The sequence below is a fragment of the Herpailurus yagouaroundi genome, unplaced genomic scaffold, assembly GCF_014898765.1.
Source record: "Herpailurus yagouaroundi ecotype Mexico unplaced genomic scaffold, PumYag 216, whole genome shotgun sequence".
Taxonomy (NCBI): domain Eukaryota; kingdom Metazoa; phylum Chordata; class Mammalia; order Carnivora; family Felidae; genus Herpailurus; species Herpailurus yagouaroundi.
Window position 1 is genome coordinate 9,180,005 of NW_024412447.1, and position 27,982 is coordinate 9,207,986.

At 52.2% G+C, this 27,982-nt stretch overlaps 2 protein-coding genes across 6 annotated transcripts in view; one reads left to right on the top strand and one right to left on the bottom strand.

Annotated features, from left to right (window-relative positions):
• Positions 1 to 1,751: 1,751 nt before the first annotated feature.
• The window catches only part of STYXL1 (serine/threonine/tyrosine interacting like 1), a 91,870-nt gene continuing 65,639 nt past the window's right edge, over positions 1,752 to 27,982 (top strand). For 2 of the 5 annotated variants that reach the window (XM_040456097.1, XM_040456096.1), the window contains exon 1: positions 20,812 to 20,983. Coding sequence is in view for 2 of the 5 variants with exons in the window: in XM_040456095.1 (XP_040312029.1) it covers positions 14,533 to 14,549 (17 nt within the window). In the remaining 3 variants the exon portion in view is untranslated. Of the gene's footprint in view, positions 1,874 to 14,486; positions 14,550 to 20,120; positions 20,217 to 20,811; positions 20,984 to 27,982 lie in introns of those variants that run through there. The other 3 variants (XM_040456095.1, XM_040456099.1, XM_040456098.1) reach the window with 3 other exon arrangements.
• On the bottom strand, positions 5,117 to 20,729 carry MDH2 (malate dehydrogenase 2). Its single transcript, XM_040456094.1, has 9 exons — positions 20,547 to 20,729; positions 15,679 to 15,847; positions 13,816 to 13,899; positions 13,191 to 13,300; positions 11,555 to 11,680; positions 8,854 to 8,931; positions 7,632 to 7,731; positions 7,122 to 7,273; positions 5,117 to 5,432 (listed from the first exon to the last, which is right to left on the bottom strand). The coding sequence occupies exons 1-9, from the start codon at positions 20,610 to 20,612 to the stop codon at positions 5,301 to 5,303; spliced, it is 1,017 nt and encodes a 338-aa protein (XP_040312028.1). The 5' UTR covers positions 20,613 to 20,729; the 3' UTR covers positions 5,117 to 5,300.

The following is a 27,982-nucleotide window of genomic DNA, read 5'->3' on the forward strand; positions in this document are numbered from 1 at the left end:
GGGTTGCAGGGCTTTAAGACTGTTCGTGGTTTTTCTACTTTACATGGAATCATGTAATGCACTTTTGTTTCCATTTAATAGGTTGTAGGGAGGCTTTTGTGTTAGATCAGTGCTTCATTTACTAGCTTTGGGCCCAGGGAGGGCGGTCGGGGAGGTGAACTGCTGGAAAGCCCAGTGCCTGGACGCCCACGCCCACCCCACCCCCAGCTGAAGCAAGGCCTAGGGTGGTGGTGGGGGGTGTGTGCCCTGTGCTGGGGTGGGGAGCTTACTCTCCAGCCTTATTCTCTGGTTCCTCTTCAGAAGGGACCCCCTCCAGGGTAGTATTAAAATATATAACCACCGGGGCAGGGCACCTGGGTGGCTCAGTGGGCTGAGCCTCCAACTCTTGATTTCATCTCAGGTTATGATCTCACGATTTGTGGGATTGAGGCCCGAACTGGGATCTGTGCTGGCAGCTCAGAGCCTGCTTGGGAATCTCTCTCTCCCTCTCTCTGCCCCTTCCCCCACCTCAAAAGAAATAAACATTAAAAAAAAAATTTAATGACCAAAAGCACTTTGGCAATGGCTAATCCATTGGATGATGCCATGCCACCAGAAGTTACCCCTTCACCGTGGGGAGGTCCAGGGGGTCCCAGGGGGAAGGGCTAGCAGACTGGGGCAGGAGCTGCTCATCAGTGGGTTCCAGGATCTATTTCACAACCAGAGTAACTGTACTGGTGCAAACCAACCAAAGATCATCAACCCACCTGGCCCTGCTTGGGGCATCCAGTTCTGGGTGACCCTGTTGGATTTTATGAGGGACCTTAAATAATGTGTTTTATTTTTATTTATTTTTGAGAGAGAAAGCACAGTGCAGGAGGGATGGGGGGCGGGGACAGAGGGTCTGAAGTAGGCTCTGCACTGACAATAGCCAGCCCTGATGATGCGGGGGGGCGGGGCTCAAACTCACGAACTGTGAGATCATGACCTCAGCCAAAATCAGCTGATGGAGCCACCCAGGCACCCTTATGAGGGACTTTCGTTAAGCATCCAGAAGAAAAGGAAGGGGATGCAAGAACATTTCTGGTTGGCTAGCTCCAGCTGCTTTTAGGAGTTTGCGCCGCCTCCCCCTCCCCCCTCCCCCCACGCAGTGAGCGCACAGGCCAGGAAGGCAGGTTGGGGGAGGGTGTGGCTGGCCTCTGAAAGTGGGTTAACTGGGGAGCCCCCTCTGAGACCCTGCGGGATTAGAAACTGGGTAAGTGGCCCCGGGGTACCTGTAGGGGCTGCAGGCCTCAGGCCCCGGGGCTTTCTCTCCTGGCCATCCAGCAGCTTCTGTCCACCCTGGGTCTGGGTTAACTAATCCCCACTTCCTCGGGGTGCCAGAAGCAGTGGTCTGCCCCTTGCCGTCCACACGGGGCACTTGCAGACAGGAGGAGCCCAAGGTCACCCGGTTAACTGAAGTGGGAAGTTACCCTCCCTCCCCTCCACCAGCTCAGGGGCAAGGCCTTGAGTCTCCAGGGAGGCTGGGGGGGGGGGGGGGGGGGGGGGGGGGTTTTCCCCCCCCCCCCCCCCCCCCCCCGCCCGCCCCCGCCCGCGTCTGCGGGGGGGGGGGGGGGGGGGGGGGGGGAAGGGGGTGTTTCTTCCCAGACCCCTCCCCTCCGGCCACCCTCTCCCTGCCTATTGTGTCTCCAGGCCGGTTCCCTCCGACTTCTCTGGGCTGGCTCCCAACTCCTCCACCCTGGAAGAGGTGGCTGCCCCTCCCGGTCTGGGTGAGCAGAGACCAGACAGGGCAGAGAGCCGGATTTGGCTCTGGAATGCTAATCCTCGCTCCACCACCTGACCTGCTGGTCCCCGGGAGCCGCTTTGCAGCACCAGCCTCCGGCGCCCTCTCCAGGTAACCGGGGAGAACTGCAGGGGAGGTTGGGCTGCGCGCCAGGTCCCTCCCAAGCGAGGTCAGGGTCCTTGCGGGGGGTTAAGATGTTCGCCCCCTCCCCCCACTGCCCTAGCGGCGCGGACGAACCCCTCTGCTCTCATCATTAGCCAACTTGGCCGTGTGTACCCGGGACTTCCACGCATCCACGCAGCTCCTCCGCGGGACCAGCTCTTGGGCCATGCAATTACCCTAGGCACGGATGCCCCGCGGCTTCCACGCCAGGCTCCCCTCTGCTTTCTAAAGGCTGCTTCTTGGCTTCCTCCTGCAAAGGGCTCAGCCAGCTCATTATGGTCATTAACACCAAACCCTCAAACCCTCAATCCCTGGGTTTTTGTTCCTCGCTGAGGGGGACCGGAATCGTGTGTCAGGAGGCAGCGGGTCTGTGTGGACCCGGAGGCACATAATTGGAGCTTGAAAGTGGGGGTGCGGCTCGCCTCACCCTCGCCGATAACTGGCTGATGGACTTCTGCGTGGTGGGGACGGGGCTGGGAGATGCTGGTGCGTCTCCATGTCCCTGTCATCCCTTCCCTCCCACTCACTGCCACCCTATTTTGGGCCTTCAGCCTTTCTGCTGCTGCATCTTCCCTACTTAAAGGGCAGCCTCCAGGCCTGTAGCAAGGCTGTCACCTGCACCCCCCCCCCTCAGTGGGGTGTTAAAAGCCCCATCCTAGGATCGAGTGGGTGCCTCTGGCATCCTCCTCCCGGTCCCCATTTCCACAGAGTGGAGCCCAGGCTCTTCAACCTGGCATTTAAGACCATCCCCAGAATAGTGCCAGCTCCCTCCGCCTGTGCCCTAGGCTGCCAGCCATACACTTGGCCCTTCCTCAAGCACATCTTGAGCCCATTCTCTCAAGTCCAGCCACCCCTGCTGTTGCCAGACAAGCCCATCCTGCTCCCCTGACCGTGGGAATCCTACCCAGCTCACAGCCTCCTCCCCCTCCCGAATAGCTCGGTGGGGCCTCTCCCTGGATCCTTGCCTCTGCCAAAATATCCAGAAATAACCTTGTCCTGAGTCCTGCCCTACTTTATCTGTACTTTTCTCTCTGGTTCTCAACGTACCTGACTTGAGCCCCAAAGGGCAGGAGGCCTACCTATGTAGAAAGAGCTCTGAGGTAGCCAGTGTCCAAAGGGATGGGTGGGCCAACGCCGCTTCCCCAGCACAGTCTGGAAGAATCTGGAGCATTCTCCATTCTTGTCCCCCACTCCCCCTTCTCAGACTGCTAGATCAGAACTTTTGAGAGGTGGGAGTCAGGAAGCTGCATCTTTTTTTTTTAAGTTTATTTATTTTGAGAGAGCGTGTGTGAGCAGGGGAGGGGCAGAGAGAGAGAGGGAGAAAATCCCAAGCAGGATCCACCCTGTCAGTGCAGAGCCCGACTTGGGGCTCAAACCCATGAACTGAGATCATGACCTGAGCAGAAGCCAAGAGTCGGAGGCGCAAATGACTGAGCCACCCAGGCGCCCCAGGAAGCTGCATCTTTGGCAAACAGGCTTGGGAGGCCTTTGTGTGGTGACCGCTGGTACGTGGAGAAGGGCTCCGACCATCCTAAACAAGACAACCTGCTTTGAGTCACCAGCACTAGGTCCTGCCTGTCAGGGTTGTCCCAAGGATCCCATGACATAGCAAATGACCCCAGAGAGCTAGCGTGGTGCTGCACATGTGGAATTACTCCAAAGGTGGTGTCCGGAGCCGTGCCCTTTATAGTAGTGAAACTATACAGTAGTGAAACTCAGCAACTGAATTATCTAATGGCAGTGGAATAGATTACTGTGGGCTCACCTTAAGGGTTACTCCGTTATTACAAGTGGGAAGGGAAGATGTATCTGTGCTTACAGGAGTCACGTGTGGTCGCTCATCTAAGTGGGCCCCTGAAGAGCCAGGCCTGCCTGCCCTGCCCAGTCCGCTCCCACCACACGCCGGGGCCTGCCGGGGGACCTGCTTTAAGCACGAGGATGTGGCAGAAGTGATGCTGGGCCGGTTCTGAGCCTGTCCTAATGCCTGGCAGTTTCTGCTTTTGCACTTTTGGGAACCCTGAGCTGTCAAGGAAGAAGTCTGCCCACTCTGCACAGAGGCCCCGTGGAGAGTGACAAGCCTGGCTGCCCCAGGGTCCCCCCAACACCAGCCGTGGCGAGCTACAGTCTCCGGTGGGCCAGACTGGCCAGTTCCTGCACCTGGTGGGGTGGGGACCACCCAGCGGAACCTTGTCCACGTGCAGAAAGGGGGGGGAGGTACATAAAGTGGCTCTTGAGCAACTAGACTGGGGGGGGGGTTGTTTTACAGTAACAGAACCGGAAGCGTGGGCTGCATGCAAACGGGCACACGAAGTGTTAACTTACGAAATAAGCAAAAAGTAAGAGGACAGATTCCATTACCAGCGATTATTTTCCTGCTTTATTTTTTGGCTGCTGTTATAGGTTTTAAGCAGCACATACTGAGGACTCGTAACAAAACAACGATGTAATGATCACGTCCGTCATTAAAGAGAAGCTGCTGTAGACACGTGGGTGCTGGGCGCTGGGCTCAGCTCCGCCCCACCTGCCCTTTTGCCCTTCACTTAAGTTCATCCAGTTGCCGCCGCCACGTTCCTTCTCAGGCTCGGACAATGGGAACAGGTCCCCCCCATGTACGCTAAGGCCAGAGAATACAACCAAGTTCCTTTTTAGGCCTCTGATGAAGACACGGAGCCAGCCTTCCCGTGTCCCCAGCGCAGCCACGGCAGCTGGCGTTTTGGTTTTTTCTGCTCCTGCCCGGGCTTTCCTCACAACTCTGCCTGGGGCAGTCCCCGTCTCTGAACACCCGGGCCTGGTGAGGGGAGGATGGGGTTCAGAGCGAGACGGAAGTCAGCCAAGGCAGCTCCAGCGTAAACGATGGAGCGGTCTGCTTAGGCAGAAACCACCACGTGGGAAGAACTGGGGATGGTAAAGGGCGGCTGGGCAAGTGCCACCAGCTGTCACCCCGCCACAGCTGCGTTCCAAGGACTCTGAGGAATCGGGCCGGAGCCGAGCCCTCCTCAGTTTGCACAGCTGAGGGACACATTGTTGCAGGGCAGGGTTGGGGGAGAACAGCCACTGATAAAGATTCTAGATGTTCTCGAAGCTACTGATGAGACCACCATGCGTCAGTCTATTATGTAAATAACATCTTCCGATTCGTGATGCCAGACCCTCTGAAGCAGGGGGAAGAAAGCACATTTACGGAGACCTTGATAAAGAAATTCAGAGCCTGCTTTTATTGAGGCACCCACAGACGGACCCACGATTTGGAAGGGGCAGCAACGTTAACACAACACTCGTGGGTAACGCGACTGAAACACGGAGGGGTGTGAGACGGCTTTACAGGGACATGATGCCTTCATAAGTTAGGGACGCGGACCGCTCACCAGCTGCCCTCTCATTTCATGTTCTTCACGAACTCTTCTCCTTTCTTGATGGAGGCCTTCAGCTCAGGGAGGGCTTCGGCGATCATCTTCTCTTCGAAAGGAGAGATCTTGCCGATGCCTAGGTTCTTCTCGATGCCCTTTTTCTGGAGGAGAGAGGAGGTGGTAAAAATGGACAATTCTGAAATTAACAACAACCGCTAAAAATACTGTAAATTTTACAGCCGGTTTCTGTGGACGAGGCTGTTGAACAAAACCCGCCATGTAACTTCACGGCTCTGCCCCGAGCCCGGGCTTCAGGCAGACGATCCTCGGCTAGGATCTGGACTCGGTCACTCACACCATGTGCACTTTGGCCAAGGCGGTTTCCTCATCTAGAAAACGGGCATACTTTCCACCTCAAAGGAGGCGGTGAGAACACACGTGGGCGACTTGGCACCCAGGGTGCTCGGTCGTTAGCAGCGCCGCATGTTCTTCCCAACACACAGTATACTTTTGGGTTCTAGTCTTTTCCCCGAGTTGGTAATAGCCACCCGGGTCCGATGTAATCAAGTAGGCACACATGTGACATCAGGAAAACAACAGGTGTCTATCACCGTGTCACCTCCACGGTTGAGCTGGTGTCTGTGTGAGCAGGGGAGGCTTCCAGGCCATCTCCCTGGAGAGCCCTCCCTGACTCCAGGGCCTGCAGGGCCTGCCCCACCACACTGGTCACGGCATTAGTCTGTTTAGTGGGCCTCTCCACCACACGGAGTCCCCGAGGCCCGGGGCCAATGTCTCCGGGATCTTTGGACACCAGGGCATCTGTGGGAAGGGCCCCTGGGTGGCTTGGCATGTCACCACACAGTTCCTTTCTGGGGAGAAGATGAAGGCAACCACACATCTGCCTGACGTCAGCAGCCACCCGCACATCAGAAACAGAGTGAGACTTAGGGATTTCTGCTCCCTGAAGACTTGGGGAGGGTCATCAGACCAGACAGCTGCCTCCAAAACAGCCTGACTGAAGCCAAGCACTGGGGCCAGAGGGGCTCTATCCCAGACACCACGGTTCCAAGGGGGTCTGCAACACATTCCAGGAAGAAAACCGGTAGGGGCGAGAGCAAGGGAGCAGGGACACCTGAGCTGGAAAATATCACAGCTCTGCCAGCTCTTCAGGCCTCCCTGGAAGAGGGACGGGGCTCGGCGCGCCCCGAGGTCAGAGCAAGAACGAACAAGCATGAGCCACGGGGCGACGTTACACAGGATGGGGAAGGGAAGCCTTTTCCTCCAGAAGTGCCCACGGCCGCCTGGAGACAGAACACGTGTCTCATCGAGAAACACAGCGAGGGGCGCCTGGGTGGCTCAGTCGGTTGAGCGTCCGACTTCAGCTCAGGTCATGATCTCACAGCTTGTGGGTTCGAGCCCCGCATTGGGCTCTGTGCTGACAGCTCAGAGCCTGGAGCCTGCTTCGGATTCTGTGTCTCATTCTCGCCCCGCCCCTCCCCAGCTCGTGCTCTGTCTCTCTCCTTCTCAAAAAGAAACATTAAAAAAAAAATTAAAACAAAAAAGAAAGAAACACAGTGAGACAGCTGCGCTGACCAGCCGGCAGAGCCACAGGGAAGGGATTCACATGCCAGCGGGTTCCTACCCAGCCCCCCTCAGCCTGAGGTTTCTCCCTGCTCTTAATTCTATGATGTGCGTCCACCCTCCAAACCCCAGCACAGGCCAGGCACCGGGATGCAGTTACCGCACAACGGGAAACCGAATTACGGAGCAAACAGCCAGGGCTCCCGACCTTAAGCATAGACAATGAGCCTCCTTCCACGAGCCCAAGACACAGCCTCCAGGATACGTACCCCCAGCAGTAAAGGTGTGGAGAAATACGGACAGTCTGTTTCTTGGGATTTAACGAAGGAACATTCGACAACTCCTTCCTTTCCGTTGATGGCATCCACGAGGGAGAAGACAAACCGGGCTCCGGCGTATGCCATGGACAGGGTGGCAGAGCCTAGGAGGGCACGGGCAAGTTAGCCAAGCCAGCACCGGGGCCGTAAAGCCCAGGAGAGGCCGCTCTGTCAGCTAAGTAACATCTTCCACATCTTCCCCTTTAGCGGTGAAGAATTCAGTCAGCGTCTCTTCATTTTACAAACTCATGAATGGCACACAACTGGCTTCGCCAAGCTCAGACGCCCTTCCATGCCACACAGCCGAGCTGCCCTCTGCTGCGGGATGGGCTCACCCAGTGAACACACCTGAAGCTAAGAGAAGGGTTCGCTGCCTGCCCGGGGCCCTTCCGGTCTTCAACCGTGAGCTGGAGGGCCTCTAGCATCAGCACCCCACACGGGGGTCGTCCCCCAAGAATCTACCTGCTCCAGCTTTGGCCTTCACCACCTCTGTGCCGGCCTCCTGGATCCGCCCAGTGACGGCTGTCAGCTGGTCCTGGGGTAGGTCCACCTTGGGAGTACACTGCAGGCCAAAGTCACAGGGAGCACGTGAGCAGGGGCTGCTGCCACTCCCAGACCCCGTGTCCCCTCCCCCTGTCATGGCAGGACCCCCCCACCGCCACTGCACTTAAAGCAAAGACCACCTTTGCTTTAAAGTACGTCACCTTTTTGGGAGGTGTAGTGCGGTCCCTACTCGTTTTTTTTTTTTTTAAGTGGGTTCCACACCCAACCTGGGGCTTGAACTCACGACCCCGAGATTAAGAGTCATAGGCTCCAGCGACTGAGCCAGCCAGGTGCTCCCGGTTCCTACTCATTTTTAAAGAACTTTTAGTATTTTGGACTAATTTTAGATTTAGCGAAGAGTCGTAAAAACAGCACAAAGATTTCCCTCACCCAGCCTACCCTAATGTTAGCATCTCACGTAACCACGGGGCAATTCTAAGGAACAGAAAATCATCATTGATATGTTGACTACGGGCCCCACCCAGAGGTCACCCACTTCCCCACTGCTGTCCCTTTCCTGTCCCTTTTCTGATCCAGGACCCCAGCGGACGGTTATCCCAGCTCAGTCTACTCCTTAGTGGTCCCGTCTTCTGGGACACTTGTCAAGAGTACCTACCGACTGCTCGTTTTGTAGAATGTCTCTCAATTTAGATTTATGGGAGGTTTCCCTCATGCTTTTCTTACAACGTTATGCACTTTTGTTGAGGACATCACAAATATTTTGACTCCTTCCGTGTGCGTTAAACTCGGGGATCAGGACACTGGTTTCATTTTCCTCATTCGCAGTGGCGTTCACCTGGTCTCTACTCGTTTTTAAACACAACAGTTTTGCCTGCTCTGACCTACCCGAGAATTCAGCGGTCCCCGCGGCAGTCTCGCTGTGTTGGGAGCAGGCTGCCACGAGCACCTTCTGACCGCGCTCGCTCCCGCAGGTGTGGACCCCGAGTTGCTGGAGCCCAACCGCAGCCCCACAGGCCACTCGAGAGCCCCCCAGACAATGGGCGGGCCGTAACCACAGCAGGAATCCTCTCGAAATACAAAGATGCTGAGTTCTTTGTCAGTCTGTCTTTAGTGCCTCAAAGCGGAACCCCTGAAAGGCGTTCGTGATCCTAAGGCTTCCTGGCAAAGGTGACACACTTACCTGAGAGATCAGGGGGATGATGGTCTTCCCAGCATGGCCACCAATGACAGGAACATTGACTCGAGCTGGATCTAAACCCTGGCCACCAGAGTATGAAGCTTTGTTAATTTTTAAAGCTCTTTGAGTATAAAATGTCATATCCACCTAAAGCACCGATCCTGGAAAAACCCACGGAACTCAGAACAAAGAAACCACAAAAGACTGAGTCCAGCTGTATTTAGAGTCCCTCCCCCGGCCCCACCACATGGTGAAGTAGCAGTGTGAACGGGGCAGCGCGGAGTGGTGCGTCATCCGGGGAGGTTACTACGAGGGTCTTCCTTTACAGTGAGCAGAAAACGGCCTCCATGTAGGGTCCCCCCCGGTGGTCCCCGTCGGTCTGGTATCTTCTCAGAACCTGAGGATGACCATCGTCTTCCCCAGAGCTAATGTCATTCTCCTAGCACAAGCCCAGACTCATGTCCCTACACTGTGTCAGAGACAACAAGTCAAATTCCCTTAAAAAACAATTCTAGGAAACCCGGGGGTGAGAACTCTGTCAGCTCAATCTGTGATCAGGACAGACTAAAACTGAGTTGTAAGGGGTCAAAACCCCATGGTTCTTTGTGGGGGCCTACCAGAAGAGGCTGATTCGTTTGTTAAACCGGAGGCACAACGCCCCCACAAATCTGTGGACCAGGTATTTCTTAAGACGGTCAAAAAAAGGAATCTGGTGGGAGTTCTGGGAGGGAAGTGAGCAGTCCCCAAATGATGCCACTTTTCTCAAATGCCGTGGCTGCTAAAGAGAGCAGCCCTCAGTTAGGAACCAGTCTTGCCCGGGAAGGGGGACACGGCCGGATCAAGTTCACGGAGCAGGGGGCTCACGTGGAAGTACCTCTGTGCCAAGGCAGTGTGCTGGTCACCAGGGACACAGGCGTGGACAGACAGAGCCCCAGTTTTTGAGACACTCACTGTCGATTACAAGACAGACACAAATGACGTCCCACTGTCATGTGCTAAGACAGCCGCATGGGGCGGCCTCGGAAGGGTAAGCACTTCCTTAGCCTGGGAGAGCCTTTTTGGGAGAGACTTAACTTCATCTGGGAAGCAGCAGCAGGACTTTGCCAAAGGAAGCGTTTTCTAGGCTAAATGAGCAGAGGACTAGGGTACAAGAAATACCTACAACATCAGCAGAAATGCAAAGAGAAGGTGGCAAAGGGGGCAAGAGATGGCCGAGGGACTGAGGAGGGTCCAGATGCTGGAGGTTTAAGGGCCAACTTTCATTCCTGATACAATTCAGGATTTTCTCAGAACGCCAGAGACCTGAGGTAAAGGGCAATTCACTGAACTGAAGCCTGACAAGCATTAGAGTCTCTGCCAGGGGCCAAGACCCCCCCCCTTCCTTCACCTCAAAAAGAACTTCTCTGGCTACGATAGCACCGTCCAGAACTTTCTGCAAGAACACAGAAGCCACATCTGAAATGTGGCCAGTGCAACGAGGACACGGATTTCTAGTTTTATGTAATTCTAAGTAACCAAACCAGCCCCATGTAGCCGGTGTGTTGCCGCAGGACTGGGGCCTGGGGGAGATGGTGTGCTTCGGCCAAGAGCTGGTAGCACCACGAGAGCCCAAAGGGAATGAACACTGTGGCTTCCATGAAACCGGGCTGGGAGCCTCAGGAAGCCCGAACCCCACCCTCTCGGCCCGTTCTCGGTCAGACTCAGCTGAGCACAAGCTCGCCCAGAAAGCTGGTCCTGACTCAGACAACCACCCTACACGCCCGCGCCGAACCGGTTACTCGATAATATTGTCTCTTGAATCCCAAGGGCTCCCCTATCTTCTGGATCTCTGGGACACCCGCGCCTAGCACAGAAGCTGGGGACACGCTGCAGCACGAGCTAAAGCAGGGCGTCACCCCTCAGAGGCGGACCTGCCAGGCGCACAGGGAGCAGGGGGTACAACGAAGGTCAACGGTGTCGTGTGTGCCCTCCTTGCTTGGCCGTGCGCATGACCCCTGTTCCTACTTTAGAGTCCCCCTCATCTGCAAAGTCAGAAAAAAAATGGCCTAAAGCTCAGGAGGGGCACTTCTTTAGGTCAGAGGAAGTGGTTCTGCTAGATCCACACCCCAAGACTCGGAAGCGAGCAACGAGAGGCACTGAGGACGCCAGAGCTGGTGCCCATGTCGAACCCACCCCAGGACGGGCCTGGCAGCTCAGTCGGCAGCCCAAGGAGCCGCAGGCAACTGGCCAGATGCGAACTCGCTGAGGCAACCCAAGACGGGAGCCAGAACTATCGATCAGGAATGAAAGTCCTGACACCTCAGGCCTTCCGGAACCTTCCTTAGTTCTTCGTGTTTGCCAACTTTACCATTTGTCTGACAATCAGCAGGTAAATCCTGTTAGTTCTAATTTTCAGAGGCAATGAACTTGGAGAGTACAACCCAGCTGAGCCAGTGAGAAACCCAGGAAAAGCCTGGACCCATAAGGCACCAGGGAGGACAGACAGAGTCGAGTCAAGACTGAAGCTGACCACGGTTCAAACCTGCATGGGCCTGTGTGGATTGCCCAAGAAAGCGTGAGGGCAACTCTCCCCAACAGGGGCAAGCCCCAAGAACACTGATGATTCTGGAGTCACAAGTGACGTGTAAGTGCCTGGTCTCCTATGCCCATAGGTCAGCCAAGCAGCCAGGAACATAACTTGAAAAATATCCGGCGCAGCTCTTACCTTCAGTTCTGCAATAAAAGTGTTGGCTCTGACAATGTCCAGGGTTGTCACCCCGAAGATTTTATTGGGGTTGTATACTCCATGCTTCTTGAAAACTTCCGCCGTAATCGGGATGGTGGAGTTAACCTAGTAGATTGAGAGAGTGGCGTAACTTGCCCTGCATTCTGAGAGAAGAGGCATGCGACCGAAGGACAAGTCTCTTCCCCAGACCATTAATAAGTCCTAAGGTGCCAAACCGCTCCGCTGTTTACAGGCAAGCCACCCTCAAGACAGGACAGGTCACCATGGGCCAACTTCCTCTTTTCCCCCTGACGTGAACAAAGAGCCCTTCGTCTTGGCAGGTGCTGTTTACCCCTAGTGGCTTCTGGGCCCACAGCTCCAATGGGCACGTGCCTTGCCAGCTATCGACCTAAATCGTGAGGACGGCTCCACCGGACACCGTCCTCCCCAGCTGGGGCTGACACCTGAACGGCCATTCCTAAAACAGGACGGCATCGCACACGGCCAGAGACCGAGGGCTCGGGGTCAAGTCCCAGCTCTGCTGCTCTGCGAGGCAACCCTGGGCAAGCTTCCTCAACTCCTAGGACTTGGTTCCTCACCGTCACACAGAGGAGACAACTACCCCACGAGGCTGTGAGGGTTACAGGACTTAATATACAGCAAGTGCGGACACGTTGCCGGGTGCATAGAAAACACGTAATAAAAACGAAAGAAAACGGCAGGACTTCTATCAGGCACCAGGTTAGCTTCCCGGCAGCAGCTGCTTTCCATGGCTGACTGGATGCCCCGAGGAGGGCGAGCCAGGTGGAGATCCGCTTCTCAGAGGCACCGGGCACAGCCTCTCGTGGGGCACAATCTCGTGGATTGGCAGGCACATCCCCAGTCAACACCACTGTGGCTGCACTTCTACCCAGAACCTGATCCTCAGAGACCAGATTCGCCCAGGAGGGAGGCACGGAGAGGGCTGTAGTTAAATGCAACCCGGGCTGCTGGGGAGGCTTGGGGGCCATGCCGTCTTCTCAGGGAGGAGACAGCACACGTGCTTTCAGGTTTGGAGGATCAGCTCCCTACAAAAACCCGCGAGCAGGGCCTGGGGTGGCTGTGCAAGCGTGACAGGGAATCAGGAAGGGCAAACCCCGAGTAGAATACAGTAAAAGAAGTCAACAGGCTGCAACCATCAGGGTTGAATGGAGCCTAATGAATGGACTTTTTCAGGGTGCCTGGGTGGCTCGGTCGGTTGAGCATCCAACTCTTGATTTCAGCTCAGGTCATGATCTCAGGGTCGTGGGATCGAGCCCCGTGTTGTGTGGACAGTGGAGCCTGTCTGGGATTCTCTCTCTCTCTGTCCCTCTCCCTCTTGCACATGTGCACGTGTTCTCTCAAAATAAATAAATAAACACTAAAACAACAACGACGGACTTTTCAGGTGGAGAAACTAAGACACAGAGAGGGGAAGTGATTTGCCCAAAGGCACACAAATGGTGGAAAACCCAGGCTGAAATTCCCAGTTACTTCATCCAGTCTGTCCCCTGCAGCACCTTAACCGGATATTTGTCCCTGTAAGCATATCTGCACACTTTTGCTAATTACGAGCTTTCGGCACAGTATTCACGGCCTACCTGCCACAGGCACTTACCGGGTTTGAAATGATGCAGATCATGGCCTCGGGGCAATGCTGGGCGCAGGCAGCGGTCAGGGTGGCCACGATGGAGGCATTGGTGTTGAACAGATCATCCCGTGTCATGCCTGAGAACGATCCAATTCAACATGCTCACAGAGCACGGAAGGAATTGCCAAAGGTGTAGCAAGTGCTCTGTTACGGTTGTTAGATACCCTGGGTGAGACAGGGTCCCCCTTCCAAGGAAATCTATCTTGTAGGAGAAACAACCTAGTGTGACACGTGCCCAAACAGAGGCTGGTGGAGGGGGTGGAGTGTGGGGAGGAGCCAGGGAGGGAGGGATCTGAGGAGGATCATCCAGGATCAGTGAGAATTCCCCAGGGGTGGGTGAAGGAAAGGGCACTCCACGCGGACAGCGGGCACAGAAGCACCAGACTGAGCAGGGGACAGACACAGCAGATGCGTGTAAGGCTTTAGCCAGGCCAAGGAGGAGATTTCCCTCTATCCCGCAGGTACTGCGGATACAGGGGAGCCTTTGGAATTTTTCTCTGCCATGGAAACAATGACTTGATCCAGTTTAAAGGAAAACCACTTCCTCACCTGACCCGCAGGGAGACACGAGGCAGGGCTTTCAAACACACACCTGGTTTTCTCGGAACTCCTGCGGGAATAACCACCACATCACAACCTTTCAGGCAGTCTGGCAGCTGCTCAGGTCCGAGGTAGCCTAGAAAATACCATCCCCCCAGGAAAGAGCAAGTTCACCGTTTCTGACCTGGGCAGGCGAGCACATCTTTGGGGACAGAGCTGGGGAAGATGGCCAGCCCCACCCGGGTCCGACGCCGACTGAAGGCCTCAGGTGTAAGGCCCACCTGTGAAGTGCTTCCTGGCTACTAATGCCCATGAGTTTGACAATCCCGGCACTCTCTCACGCTACTTTCCTCCAGCCGCCAACTGCCCAGCCCCCGACCCATTCAGAATGGACCAACCCTAGAGGTTTTCCCCAAACCAAACCAAGTCCGCTGTTTGCCTTCACCTGACCCGCTAGCTCCTGAAAGGCCTTCTCAGCCCCCAGGTCAAAGAGCTGCTCATCTCCCTCCCCAATCGTCCTGATGAAAGCTCCAAATCGGGGTCAGATCAGAAGGCACACTGTGCGCCATGAAAGAAAGTCACAGAGCTGACAACGCAGGACCTCTAAGCATTTGGATCTAGTTTGCTTGCTTGTAGGGGAAAAGGTCCATTTTCAAAGATTTCAAGGGAAATTTGCTCCAATGACCAATATCTGCTTTGATTTGAACTTTTTCCTTATTGCAGGACCTTCCAGAAGACCTGAAAGAGGACGAGCAAACCAACTGAGGCTATGGAAGGCACAAAAACGTTAAGTTCTGACAGTTGACCTCCTGAGCTGATTGCACCAGCGGAGGATGTGTGTAAACACCACCACACAGGGCACTTCCATACACCGTCAGCAGAGACGGATCACTGCCACCGCGATGCACCACCATTTGGTGTATAATACGGTATAATCTTTGACATAGTCACACCTCCTGATTCCACTTTTGGAATCCTAAGAAACAAGATGTGAAGATGAAGATGTTCGTCACAGCTTGTGTTTGTGTCTCCAGTGGAGAAACACAGGAAATAGCCCAAAGGCCAACAGGACGGGCATAATAAATCAGTGACCAACTACAGAATTGCCTTAAAAATGATTTAACCAAGGGGCGCCTGGGTGGCTCAGTCGATTGAGGATCCGACTCTTGATTTCGGCTCAGGTCATGACCTCAGGGTTGTGGGATTGAGCCCCATGTTGGGTTCTGCGCTGAGTGTGGAGGCTGCTTGGGAGTCCCTCTCTGCCCGTCCCCCACTCGTGCCATGTGTATGCGTGTGTGTGTGTGTGTACATATTCTCGCTCTCTCTCTCTCTCAAGAATAAACTTAAAAAAAAATGGTTTAACTAATTTGGTAACAAGGATAAATACTGCTACAAAGTAAAAGTAAGGGGCGCCTGGGTGGCTCAGTCAGTTGAACTTCTGACTTCGGCTCAGGCCATGATCTCATGGTTTTCTGAGTTCAAGCCCCATATCAGGCTCTCTGCTGTCAGCACAGAGTCTGCTTTAGATCCTCTGTCCCGCTCTCTCTCTGCCCCTGCCCCGCTCGCATGCTCTCTCTCTCTCAGAAGTAAACTTTAAAAAAAAAAAAAAAAGTTAAAATAACCAGGATATATAAGTCCCGCCAAATTCCCCTTCCTGATCCTATTGTCTTTTCAAATTAGAAAAAATTAAAAATGGGAAGATTAGACCACCTTTGTTTTCTTCTGAAAGATATTGCTATATAATTTTTACAGGCTCAAGTCCAGAAAGACATTAATTACTTGTGAAATTCAGTTCTACGATGAACATGGAAACCCTGGCTCTGATGTAGTTTCGTTGAAGAATTCTATTCTACGGCTTGGATCCCGGTCTACCGGGGAGAAGAGAAGCAGAGTCCAGGGTCAGCGTGCCCAGTACCTTTCACAGCTGCTCTGGTCTCGATGTGGCTCAGATCTGCAGCCACTCCGGGTGTGTGAGCAATGTCGTAGAGGGTCAGGCGGCTCACCAAGGGGCTGTTCTTGAGGAGAAGCGAAAGGGGCTGTCCAATTCCTCCAGAAGCCCCTAACACGGCTACTTTAGCATTGTTCTGTAAAGGGGCACAGAGAAAGGACTCTTAATATAGAATCGGCATTAAAAGTATTCACGTGACAGCCTGTAAAATACCACACTGGGCCTCCTTTATGGCCATGGTGCCAAAGAAGACACAATTGTATTTCGACCAGTCCAAAGGTCCAGTTTTCTTTTGAAACACAGAAGCTTATCTCAGGAAAATGAGGAACTCAGGTCTACAGATGTTGTCACGGTCCGGGTCATACTGCCCACACCCTCCGCAAGGGGAACAAGCCTCACTCAGGCTGCCTTCCCTGCAGCCTGTAGTTTTAAAAACTATACACACATGCATGCAAGCACCTACAGCAGGCTGTCACAGTACTTGGGGATGCGGACTTCCTACCTGCCACACGCTAGAATGACTTGCAAACTACAACGAGGCCTGCGAGCTGAAAGACGTGCAAACGGGGTAAGGGGCATCTAGTGTGACAAGCGCTACACAGGTAGATGCCGGGAAAGGCAGCGGTACAAAGAGAACGAGCTGTTTGGGGGGGGATTTTGAAGGATGAGTAGGAGTTTACCAGATGGATGCCAGGGGGAGGAATATGGAATATGGCCTACTGAAGGGAAATAGTCCTCTATGGCTCAAGCATTGCTGGACACACGTGGAGGAAGGAAGAAGGTAGGGCCAAAGCTAAGGGCCTAGCAGAGTGCATCTAGTTCTTTTGGGCAAAGGAGGACCACTGAAAGGCCTTAAAAGCTGGGAAAAGCATGTCCAGAACTGTGTTTTACAAAGTTATGAGGCAGAATGGAAGACAGACTGTAGATCTTCAAGAATGGAGGCAGGGAGACTACTGCAATAGTCCAAGCATGATTCAAGGGTGGGATAAAGGCAAGCATGAAGGATGGGTGAGCTACAAGTGATTCAGTTACTCCCTCCCCTCTCCCTCTATCCAGATGGTGAGCAGAGGGACAAATCTGGGATGACAGCTTCCTGGCTTAAGTAGACAACGTTGCCTTTAAGCTTGGTCTGGAGGTCCTATCCATCTGCACTGGGATTAATGGTAGCCACGGACAAGGCACAAAAGAGAACACAGAGTGACAGGAGCACTAGAGACAGAGCCCTATGAATACCAGCATAAAGGAGGAAGAGGAGTCTGTGAAGGATGATGACCAGGTGAGACTTAAATTAAGGCCACCCTCACCCCAGCCATCCTGAATGACTAATTCAATGACTGCCTCCTGGTAACCTTTCCTATGAAAGGAATTGATGAAGTGGGATACAAGCCAAACACAGGCAATTTGATTCTTCAATTTGGGAAGGAGGGAAGGAGGGAAGGAGGGAAGGAGGGAAGGAGGGAAGGAAGGAAAGAAGGAAGGAAGGAAGGAAGGAAGGAAGGAAGGAAGGAAGGAAGGAAGGAAGGAAGGAAAAAGAAAAGAAAGGAAAAGAAGAAAAACTAAGTCTTAGAAGAACAGATCTATTCTAAGCAGTGCTCTGAAGCTCGCTCTTATTATACACAAGGTACCCTTCCCCATAAGGCTCACTCAAGGCCTAACCAAAATTCCTCGGTGAGCTGGTTTCTGCTGTAACCCAACAAATGAGAAGGGGGATTATCCCTGGCAGGCAGGCGGGCAGGTGCCAGGGAAGGAGACAAACTGAGAAAACAGAGACAAAAATCCAAAGCACTGCATGTGGCCATCTAGGGTCCTTATACTATCGACACAGATCTCTAAGGTAACGGATGCTGGTAATTATGGACTTTGGTTATCAAAACCTGAAACTAAACCCCAAACCAAGCCCAACCAACCGCCCATCATGTGCCATCTGCTTAAGAAAGGTAAACCCTAAAAGCATACACAACTAAAATTCAAACTCAGTTTTGTTTTGTTTTTTAAATTGGTACTGTAAAGGGGGACCCCTGACTTCCCAGAAGACTTCACTAGCCACATCAACCAGAACCCAAGGCCTGGCAATGTCATCCACTTCCAGACCTTCAGTTATCACTCTCACGTCTTGTCTCTAATCCTTGGAACTCTCAAATTCCAACTCCCACATTCCCAGCTCTGTCAGACATTCCAACTGTCTAAATAAGTTTATGCTACCTCTCCTACCCTGTTCCCAAATAGTACCTGTGTTCTCCCAAATCCAAACCCTTAGAAACATTTCCTGCCTCTTCCCTTATCCTGCCTTCCCTTCCCCCAGTTAAGACAGGAAGGACTTGGCATCTCAAACATCCTCCCAACCTGTCCCTGACTTCTGTTCCTGTTCCATTGTCTATCTTAGGCCCCTCACCACCACCTTCAACCATTCTTCAGAAAAGTAAGCTTTTGAGGGGCGCCTGGGTGGCTTAGTCCATAAAGCATCCGACTTCGGCTCAGGTCATGATCTCACGGCTTGTGGGTTCGAGCCCTGCATGGGGCTCTGTGCTGACAGCTGGGAGCCTGGAGGCTGCTTCAGATTGTCTCCCTCTCTCTCTCTCTCTCTGCCCCTCCCCCGCTCACACTCTGTCTCTCTCTCAAAATATAATAAAAAATTAAAAAAAAAAAAAGAAAATTAAACTTTTGGGCATTTCACTTCCTTGCTCAAAAATCTCCTTGAAGTTCCTCATGCCCAGATTGCTCAGCCCGGCTTCCAAGGCTGACCAGGGCAGTGGATCCACCATGGAGCCCCATGGAGATTACTCAAAAATAAAATAAAAAAGAAACAGACTGACCTGATGCCCTCACCAGGGTCCTTAAGTGAATCGGTCCCTTATGATACATAAGATAATCTCCTCCCTTATGATACATAAGATGACCTCCTCGCTCTTTCTTTTACTTTCAATGTTGAGGTGATGCCATTGTTTGTCTATTACAAGGTTTTGTTAATTTAGTTAACATGTATAAAAACACAGTCCTTCAGTGGCGGAATCTTTACAATGTGATGAGTACTGCAGAGATTAACTGGTGATCTCTTCCTAAAAGACCAGTCTCCAAACTTGCTGACCTTTTCTGCGCTGAGGAGTGGTGGTCAACAGCACACTGCTCAGTGTGCTTTATGATGTAAGTTTACTATAGTTTCTTTTTAAAGTTCTATTTTCTTGTGTTGTAACACATATATTAGTACACACAGGGAGAAATGAATATATTGAGGCTGTGCACTTGATTCACTTTTACTGTTAAGGACAGAGGATCCAAAGTCTCTAGACCAATGTTATCTACTTTGCTCAAGCTCATCTTTCTGACTTACTCTAATGCCTTCATCAATATTGCCACTTCTATGTCCATGTGCATTTTATTTTAATTTTTTAGAGAGAAAGAGTGCAAGTGGGGGAGGAGGCAGAGGGAGAGACAGTCTTAAGCAGGCTCCATGTTCAGCACGGAGCCTGATGCGGGGCTCAATCTCATGACTCTGGGACCATGACCTGGGCCAAAATCAAGAGTCAACGCTCAACCAGCTGAGCTACCCAGGTGCCCCTCCAATATGCATTTTAAACTCAACATTTCAAACTGAGCTCCTGATAGCCTCCCCCTGTCCAAATCCACTCTCTGCCAGCAGTCTTTCCCATCTCAGCAATCAGCAATGTCAAAGCCTGAAGTCTTGGTGTCCTCCGTCTGGAACCCTTTATCAGACCATCTGTCGGCAAATCCTACGGTGTTACCTGTGATCAGTTCCCTTCCCCCCACTCCTCAGCATCAATCTTCAGCATCTGTCCTAAGTTTACTCCTTTTGAGCCTATCTCAAGTGCCACTTAGACATCTTATCTCCTGCAGCACCCAGCACAGATCTTGGCAAGCATGGATACTCAATGCTATTATTGTGTACTTATTTTTCAATTGAACTGAATACACAAGAAACTGACCTGAAGGACAGAAGCTAAAGCAGAAATTTGGAATCTCCTTTACTAATCACCTCCCTTTTGGATGCAGTGCTTAAGAGGCAACGTGGGCATCTCCTGGGTTCTCAAACTTTGGTTATATTGGAATCACCTGGGACACCTGATAAACATAAAAGGTGCAGGTACTACCCTCCCTTCAATGAACCTGGGTCTGGTCTGCATTAGCTTTCAGGTGATTCTGACACACACCAGTTTGAGAACCACCATCCTAGAAGATGCCTAAAAATAGCTTAGGTTAAGTACTCCCAGGCCAAGTGTTGCACAGTCACCACACCTGGGGTCAGGCCCAGTCCGCCCACAGCAGGAAGGATCCTTCAAAAGAGTCCTTAAGAGGAAGCAGCGTCTTTAGGTTCTTAAAAGGAAGCTTGGTAATTCAAAAGCCACTGACGGTGAGCGGAAGAGCTGGCTTTTAATCCTCTGGCTAAATGTGTAACAACCTTGGACCAGTTCCCTACCCTCGGTATCTCATTCTGTACTATGGAGTTAATAATTACACGTTATTTGTACGGATGCTACAGAAAGAACAAGGTTAGTACTATAGAAAGTTGCATACAAGCATAAATTACTTTCGGCCCTGCAGCCCGGGCTTCTCAACCCTGAAGGAATGCAGGGCAAGAACAGGTCCTCTTGGGGTCCGGAGGACGAGCTGGGGGACTCCCCCCACCACTTTCTCCCGGGCTTTCTTTTGGCACTTCCCGCACAGTAACCGGGCCGGCCCAGGGCGCCACAGCCGTGGGTCGGTACCGGGCCGCCCTGCGATCTAGGGCGGCCCCGGGGATCAGGGCTGCTCGCGAGCCCAGAACCCACGTGGCCCAGGCAGGGGACCCCCGCCTGCAGGCAGCCCCTCATCGGGCCTACCTGGGCTGAGGTGCTGAAGCTGCGGCGGAGAGCGGCGCCGGCAGGGCGGGCGAGGGCGGACAGCATGGCTGTAGCGGGAGGGGCGCGGACCGGCAGGCAAAGGAGCTGGCGGAGGTAAGTGACACCAACGACCTCCACGGCGTACAGGCCCTGCCGGCTCCGCTCCGCCCGGCCTCGCGAGAATGGCCCGGCTTCCGGCCCCGCCCTCCCCCCAAGTCTCGCGGTATCACGTCCATCTCTGGGTTGTGGTGGAGAAGGACTGCCGGGGATCGATTTCTTCGCGCAGGAAGCGCCGTCAGGGCAGGGTCGTAGCGCGCGAAGCGTTCCGTGCGGCCGGTGGTGGAGCCGCGGTCGCGAGTGGGAGGGAGAGTTCTCACCAGAGCGGTGGAAGAGGTCGAGATTTAGACTGGAAGAGCCTTAGAGGAGCCATTTTACAGGTGGGGCTCCAGACAAAGGCCCTGACAGGGAGACAGGTCGAGGTCGCGCTGCAGGCCGGGCGGAGGGGGTGCGGTCCGGGCCCTAGACCTCAGCCCATACCACCCAGCCTGCTCCGGGAGGCCGCAGGGCCTCCGAGCTCTGGAAAGCTCTGGAAAAGAAAAGGGGAGAGGAGGTTGAGCCCTGGGGGTGGGGTGGGAGAATGGGGTCCCCTCTCATCAGTCACTTCGATGCACCCCTCCTTCCCCCGGGTCACGTACACGTACCGCCCACCCACCAGTACCCTAGTCCTTGGAGGTGCACAGGACCCTCTGTTAGGGTTCAGAGAGCTTTACAGACACCACCACTGAGAATGGCGGACACAGCACTGCTGGGCGAGGCACCATTATAGTTTCAGGAAAGCAGCCCCGTGTTGCAGAGGAGGAAACCGGTATCTAGGTGGTAACTTGCATGGTCACCCGATCCCTACTCCTCAGGTCTACCCAGCCATGCTGTGAACACGGCCACATTGTTTCTGCTTTAGGTATGGAGAAACTCGCTTGACACCCAGTTATAAGGGGATTTGTTTGGAGTTTATCCAGACAGGAAGTAAAGCTGTGGTTCTTGCTCACAAGGAACTTATCACTTAACGTTTATAAGCTGAATTATAGAAGCTTCATTTCCCCCCAACTGTTTCCTGGGTACACAGAGAGTTCCTTGCCCTCAGTCAAGGGGTGGGGGTGGGGGGCAGATAGAGGTGCAGCAGGTTGTTGGTTTAACAAGATCCGCCCATTTTCTTGCGTTTAGGGAGCTGAGTCTAGTGGGAGAGAGGGGCAAATTGCAGGCAGCATGATATGGGCAACACTAGGAGAGTTACCAGGTGCGATGAGAGCAGGAGGTGCATCCAACCCTGCAACAAGCTGAGACATTCAGGAGGGAGTTACTCAGTGGGACCATTCGACTCCAGAGAAGAGAGAGAGCCTTGCCTGGCTGTGGGGGTGCAAGTGTTTGAGTTGAGGAAGAAGAGTCCAAAGTAAAACCTGGGGCTAGGAAAGCCCAAGTCCACAGATGGTGAATAGATCCTCTCTGTTGGAGTGGGGACCTGCAGACGAGCAGTGTATCTTACCACCAACTGTTTTCTGGTTAATTATTTACCCCTCTATTTTACCACTAGAACCGAGACTACCTTGTGGTCCAGTACATCTCTCATCCCTGAGCCTTTACTGTCCAGCAGACTGAGCATAGATCTCTGAATTTTGGAAGAGTTGAATAGCTTTAGATAAGGCTGAGAAAAGCAGGTTGCAAAACAAATGAACAAACATTGTGCAGGAGCAACGAATGTTAGCTGAGAAGTTTATATTTTATTCCTTAGGCAGCAAGTGTTTATGATGATGCCGCTGGCACTATGGGGGAAGATTGAACTGACCTTAACCTGCCAAGGATTCGGATGGCAAGATCTGGAGGGCAGGGAAATTGTTTGGGAGGCTATCCTAGGAGATGTTAAAGATCTGAGTTACGGTGGCCATAGACATGGAGGGAGTGGGGCCAATGAGGGAGAAGTCTCCAGGGAAAAATTGATTAGTTTGCGGGTTTAAGAAATGAAAGATGGGGGCGCCTGGGTGGTTCAGTCAGTTAAGCATCCAACTCTTGATTTTAGCTCAGGCCATGATCTCATGGTTCGTGGGATCGAGCCCCACATTGGGCTCTGCACTGATAGCATGGAGCCCCCTTGGGATTCTCTCTGCCCCTCCCAGTGCATGTGCACCTTCTCTCTCCCTCTCTCCCTTTCTATATCTATCTATGTATAAAATTATATATACATATATATACATATATATACATATATACATATATATAATTATATGTGCATATACATTATATATATTATATATATAATTTTTTTTTAAAGAAAGGAATGAAAGAAATGTGGAAGATCAGACTGAGAAGTATATAAGTACAGAAATGGGATTTGGGGGTTATGTGGAAGGAGAGCTGGCTAGAGAGGCAAAAAATAGCTCCATTTTAGTTGGGTTGAATTAGAAGTGATGGTGATTTGTCCACATAGAAATATTGGTGGACAGGTTGGGAGTTACTCCAACATGAAATGTGGGATTGAAACCCATGAGAGAGGCCAGGGCCAAAGGCATCCCTGTAGAGGGGGGAGAGAGGTGAGGCCCTGAGAAAAATGTGAATCATGGAGTCTCACACTCCTACAACTGGGCTACACCCTCCCTCTCCTTGCCAAGTTGTCTACTCGGGCCATCCCAAGCAACTTGACTGTTAGAAAAGCCAGCCTCGCATTCAGTTCACAGCTGCTTCCCTTCAAATCCCAAGATTGCTCATAACAGCATTAACAGCTGCTGTATTAAACGGTGTGTCTCTGCTGTCCTTTGCATGTGTGACTGTTACACTGAACATGCAGGGCCTCGTCCAGAAAGCCTACTGCAGTCCTGAAACAGCTTTGTTGTCGTCCCCATGCTTACTTTATTTCTTTGCTTGCTCTCGGATCACCCCAGTCATCGAAACAGACTTCGTGCAATAGCCGTAATGTCCCGTTTACATTAGTAGTCAAGTCAAGCGAATTCAGTGTCCAAGCCCCTCCTCTTCCTCTCTTAAGCTTGCTTTAGGCTCCCACCCTTGGAGGGGAGAGTGCTTGACTTCTCCATTTCTCCCATCTTGCTTCCTCACACCCCCACCTCCCCCGAAAGACTGTGGCTTCAGACTGCAGTTGTAGGAGTAGAGGTAGGGGCAGGAAAGGTCCCTGTGTCATCTGGTATTAGTATTCTCTGAGCTTGACAGGAGTTTGTAGCTGATTATCTTCCATGTGGTGCTTGTGTGGGTCTCTAGCTGCAGTTCCTTTGACCTAAGTGGTTATGCCTCAGTCTTGCTTTCAGTTGTTCTTCAGCCCCTGGTTTCTGGAATCCCCTACTACCTGCAGTTGGCCCATTGTGCCTCCAAGTGGTCATCTTGGGCAAAGTCCCTTTATGATGGCTTCTAGCTGGCCTTCTCTCTTGCCCACATTTTATCTATAGGAAACACACATTCTTTGCCCCAAAAAATCCTGGGGTGGAAGTTGGGTGAGCGCAAGGCATTTCAAATGCATCTGACTCTCCTTGCTTTGCTAACAGCTAGCCAACCTCAGACTTTTCCGGGCTGGGGCCTGGCACCTGCCTCTCTGCCTGCACTAGCTTCAAAGGGCATAGGCCAGGCTATTCTAGGGATTTTCTTTCTGGCTTTATGAATTGTTTCAAGAAAGCTCAGGCTTGTGAATTTTGGAATTCAGAAAGATGCTAATGGAGGAGGGGGGAGAACTCTGAGATCCTGAAAGGAGAGAAAGATTAAGTGGGAGAGGATAAAGTCAGAGGATTCCAGGAGAAAGCATGTAGCCTCCCCCCCCCCCCGCCCCCAACGGAGATTGGCGGCAGGGGGGAGGGCGGGGGGGGGGTGCAGCTGGCTGAGAAGGGCTGTTCACACCTAGTGGCCTTAACTTTCCCAGGCAAGAAATAGGAAATGAGAGAATATGCTCCATGGGGACCCCAGGAGGGTTGAGGAGGTTTGGATAACAGTTACAGCAACTGAGAAAATTCTGGGCAAATGAATAGTGAGAAAGGGATTAGTTGACAGCTGTGGAGGCCAAGCTGAATTCTGCAGTGTGTACTTCTGTGTGTCCAAGTCCACATGGTTTCCACAGCCCAGACCCTAGACCAAGGTCACCAATGTGCAAATGGGGCTGCATACACTCCTATCCACACATACACATCTGCGTATTCATATCTTTGAACACACAAACGTGAATCTACAAGGGGGATTTATTTTTATTGTTGTATGGTTTGTATATGATACAGATCTTAAGTGTTCAGTTGACTGTTTTTTACTATTTACACCCTTAATCGCCACCCCCCAACACAATCTATAAAACATTTTCACTATTCAAGAAAGTTCCTTCATGCTCCTTTACATCAGTCCCCCCAAGACTGTTGCTTCTGTCACCATAGTTTCATTTTGTTTGTTCTTCATTGTATGTTTTTATATATGATATGCGAATATATTGACCCCCCCCCCTTGCCCTACCCCTCACGTACACAAGCCATCCACATCCACATATACTGACCGTTTTGTGCCTTACAATAGACTTAGACCATGGTCATGGGCTATCCTGTCTCTATTAGCTGCTATATATGCTAACCTATATATATGTTGGATACATATCCCATATGAATATATATATGTGCAGTATATGTGTTAACCTATCTTCTCTTCAACACTAAAATCATACCTCAAGTGAAGTCTTTTTTTTTTTTCCAAAAATTTTTAAGTTTATTTATTTATTTTGAGAGAGAGTGTGAGCAGGGGAGGGGCAGAGAGAGAGGGAGAGAGAGAATCTCAAGCAGACTCTGCACCACCAGCACAGAGCCAGATGCAGGGCTAGAACTCCTGAACCGTGAATCATGACCTGAGCAGAAACCAAGAGTCGGACATTTAACCCATTGAGCCACCCAGGCTTCCCTCAAGTGAAGTATTTTCAATCTCTCCTTTCAGATCCTTGGAGCTAAAAGAAAAAGTTAGAAAGGTGGTAATCATTCCACCTTGCATGGGAGTTTATTTTTCTCTAGGTGCTCTTGGATGTTTTAAAACAGAACTGTATCGGGATAAATAGCTTTAACTTAGCTGTGGCTCATGTCTGCCAGAAGTCAAAGGACTTGGCTTCCAAGACCTGTTCCGGCCGAACACGTAGGAGGTGGTGGGCCAGCAGCAGCACGGCAGCAAGAAGCACCGGCAGGGAGCTCCCGAGAGCTCCCAAGAGCTGAGAGTCGCCAACGGTGGCCGATCTGAGTCAGGAGCAGAGCCTTCCGTCTCCCAGGTCAGCCAGAGGTCAGGGAAGTAGGAGCAGTGCCCAGTCCAGAGCCTGGTCAGGGCCAAGGACCCGTGCCAGAGGAGCAGAAAGGGAGGCCTAAGCCTGATCAAGGAGCAGAGGAGAGGCAAATGCTGGTGGCCGAGTGGGAGGAGAAGAGACCAGATGTCATGGTCACGGCCTTTGGGAGACTATGTTGCAGTTCACCAGCCCCTACCTCTGACGGGTGAATTGCTTGCAAGACCTGTCACTCTCAGGACTACTAGGGTACCTCTCAGGTGTGTAGTGTACCTAGGTGTGGGGACATGGGAGTGAAGGCAAGGTAGAAGGCAAGGGATGGGGATGTGTGCGGCTGGGTCTGGGCCCCTGGCCCAGACCTGTTGCTTCCAAAATACAGAGATTCTGGCCATCGCTAACAGTAGGACCTGGTGCGCCTCTGATTTCGAGACCACTCGGGTAGCCTCCACAACCCTGTGGCGCTATAGCCTGGCGCTGTGTGCTCTAGTTTTGTCAAGGGGCAGGCTGTGATTGAAGAAAGGCTATACCAGATCCTTGGGGATCTTGACTCTACAGCAACACCAAAGGCTCCCTCTACTTACAAACTTGGCTAGCTCCTGCTTTGCTCCTTGGCCTGAGATTCTCTGAATGGTGCTCTGTGTCTACTGGATTTGGAGCTGTCAGAGGCTCCTAGGTGAAATTGAAAGGAGAGAGAGGGTAGGAGTGAAGGAACTTCTGTTTCCTAAGCTCCTGCTCCACACCAGGGCCAGTGCTGGGCAATTTATGTCTGTCGTTTCAACGTCACATTTCTATAGCCTTTCCAGTGTAATCCTGTGTAAACTGCTTCAGTTTACGGGTGATAGTTATAGTGTTAAAGCCTGTTCCTGTATTTAAGCCTTGGTCATCCTGGCACAGCCTCTGCTTCACACAGAGAACCAGGGTACAGTGGGGTTAGCTGTGGACCCTGAGTCCTATCTGTGCAGTCTTAGCCCGAGCCAGGAACCCACAGTAAAGCTTATGGGCTGGCTTCTCCAGGAGCATGGAGCATTGCCTCTTCTCCACCAGAAGCCCATCAGTTGTGTCCACCCAGACTGTGTGAGGCCAAGAGTCGACCAAACTCTGTCCTGAAAGTCCTTTGAAAAGCCTGATGTGAGGCCCAGCCTCTGTCGGCGATGCCATCAGCCAGGATGGACGTCCTTGTGTACCCAAAGGATCTGGTACAGCCTTTCCTCAAGCACAGGGAGGCAAGAAGGGCTGGGTCTGGCTAGTTTCCAGCTTCATCTCAGGCTGTGTCAACCCCTAATGAAACATCCCTTCCTAACTGGCAGTTTTCCCCGAATATAGACCTTGTGTCCTCACTGGAGTAGAGTTTACCAGCCCAGTTGCATCCAGACAGCTCTGGGCTGACAGAGCTGCACACACACCTGGTTCGGAGAGAGGCCAGGCCTTTACAGTGAAGGGTGAAGAACTTCCCTACTGGTGGGTGTGTAATGTGCAAGTGTTTTGGGGTGGCTCTGCTTGCCACCCACAAAGCCATGTGGGTTTCCCAAACTGGTCAATTCACAGGAAGATTGGTATCTCTGACCCCCTGAAGCCAGCTTCCTCTGGCCACTCTTCCCATCTGCCTGCCCCGTTCCCCTGCAAAACCCATCACACTGACCCCCACCCCCAAAGTCTCAAAAAGAGCCTATCTCTATCTCTGCTGAAAGAGTCCACAGGGGGATGTCCTAAACTTGCCATTTTGGCACTAGTGTTTTGAACAGGCCATTAGGAAAAGGATGCTTGATAGAAATAATCATAGTCAATGCTGCTAGGATAAACATCTGACTGAGGGATCAAACCTTTATTGTAAAAATCACACAGAAAAAAAAAAGCTTGATCTTGGGGAAACTAATTTTGGCTAAACAAAATTGAAAAAAATCAGAATTAGTTAACTATGAAATGAAATCAAGGAATTCAGTCCGCTTTAGTGGAACTCACAAAGGAAAATATTTTTGGCAAAAACTTGCCAACATTAGTTTAATGGTCTGTGTAAAAGCTCAAAATGTCAAAATATTCTCAGGGCCCAACAGCCGAGCCAAGAGCATTGTCAACCTTGTAGAGGTGGGAGCAGCACTAAAAGAAGTGGAAAGCCTTCCGCCTGCCCGGGCTAGCAGTGCCCGTGATCTTAGCT

Bases quoted from the DNA above. Each gene is read 5' to 3' on its own strand.
- MDH2 (XM_040456094.1), bottom strand. From the start codon at position 20,612: ATGCTGTCCGCCCTCGCCCGCCCTGCCGGCGCCGCTCTCCGCCGCAGC. The intron at 15,848-20,546 runs GTAGGCCCGATG...GCCCCTTTACAG, and splicing joins GCTTCAGCACCTCAGCCCAG to AACAATGCTAAAGTAGCCGT. The intron at 5,433-7,121 runs GTACGTATCCTG...TCTCTCCTCCAG, and splicing joins CCACACCTTTACTGCTGGGG to AAAAAGGGCATCGAGAAGAA.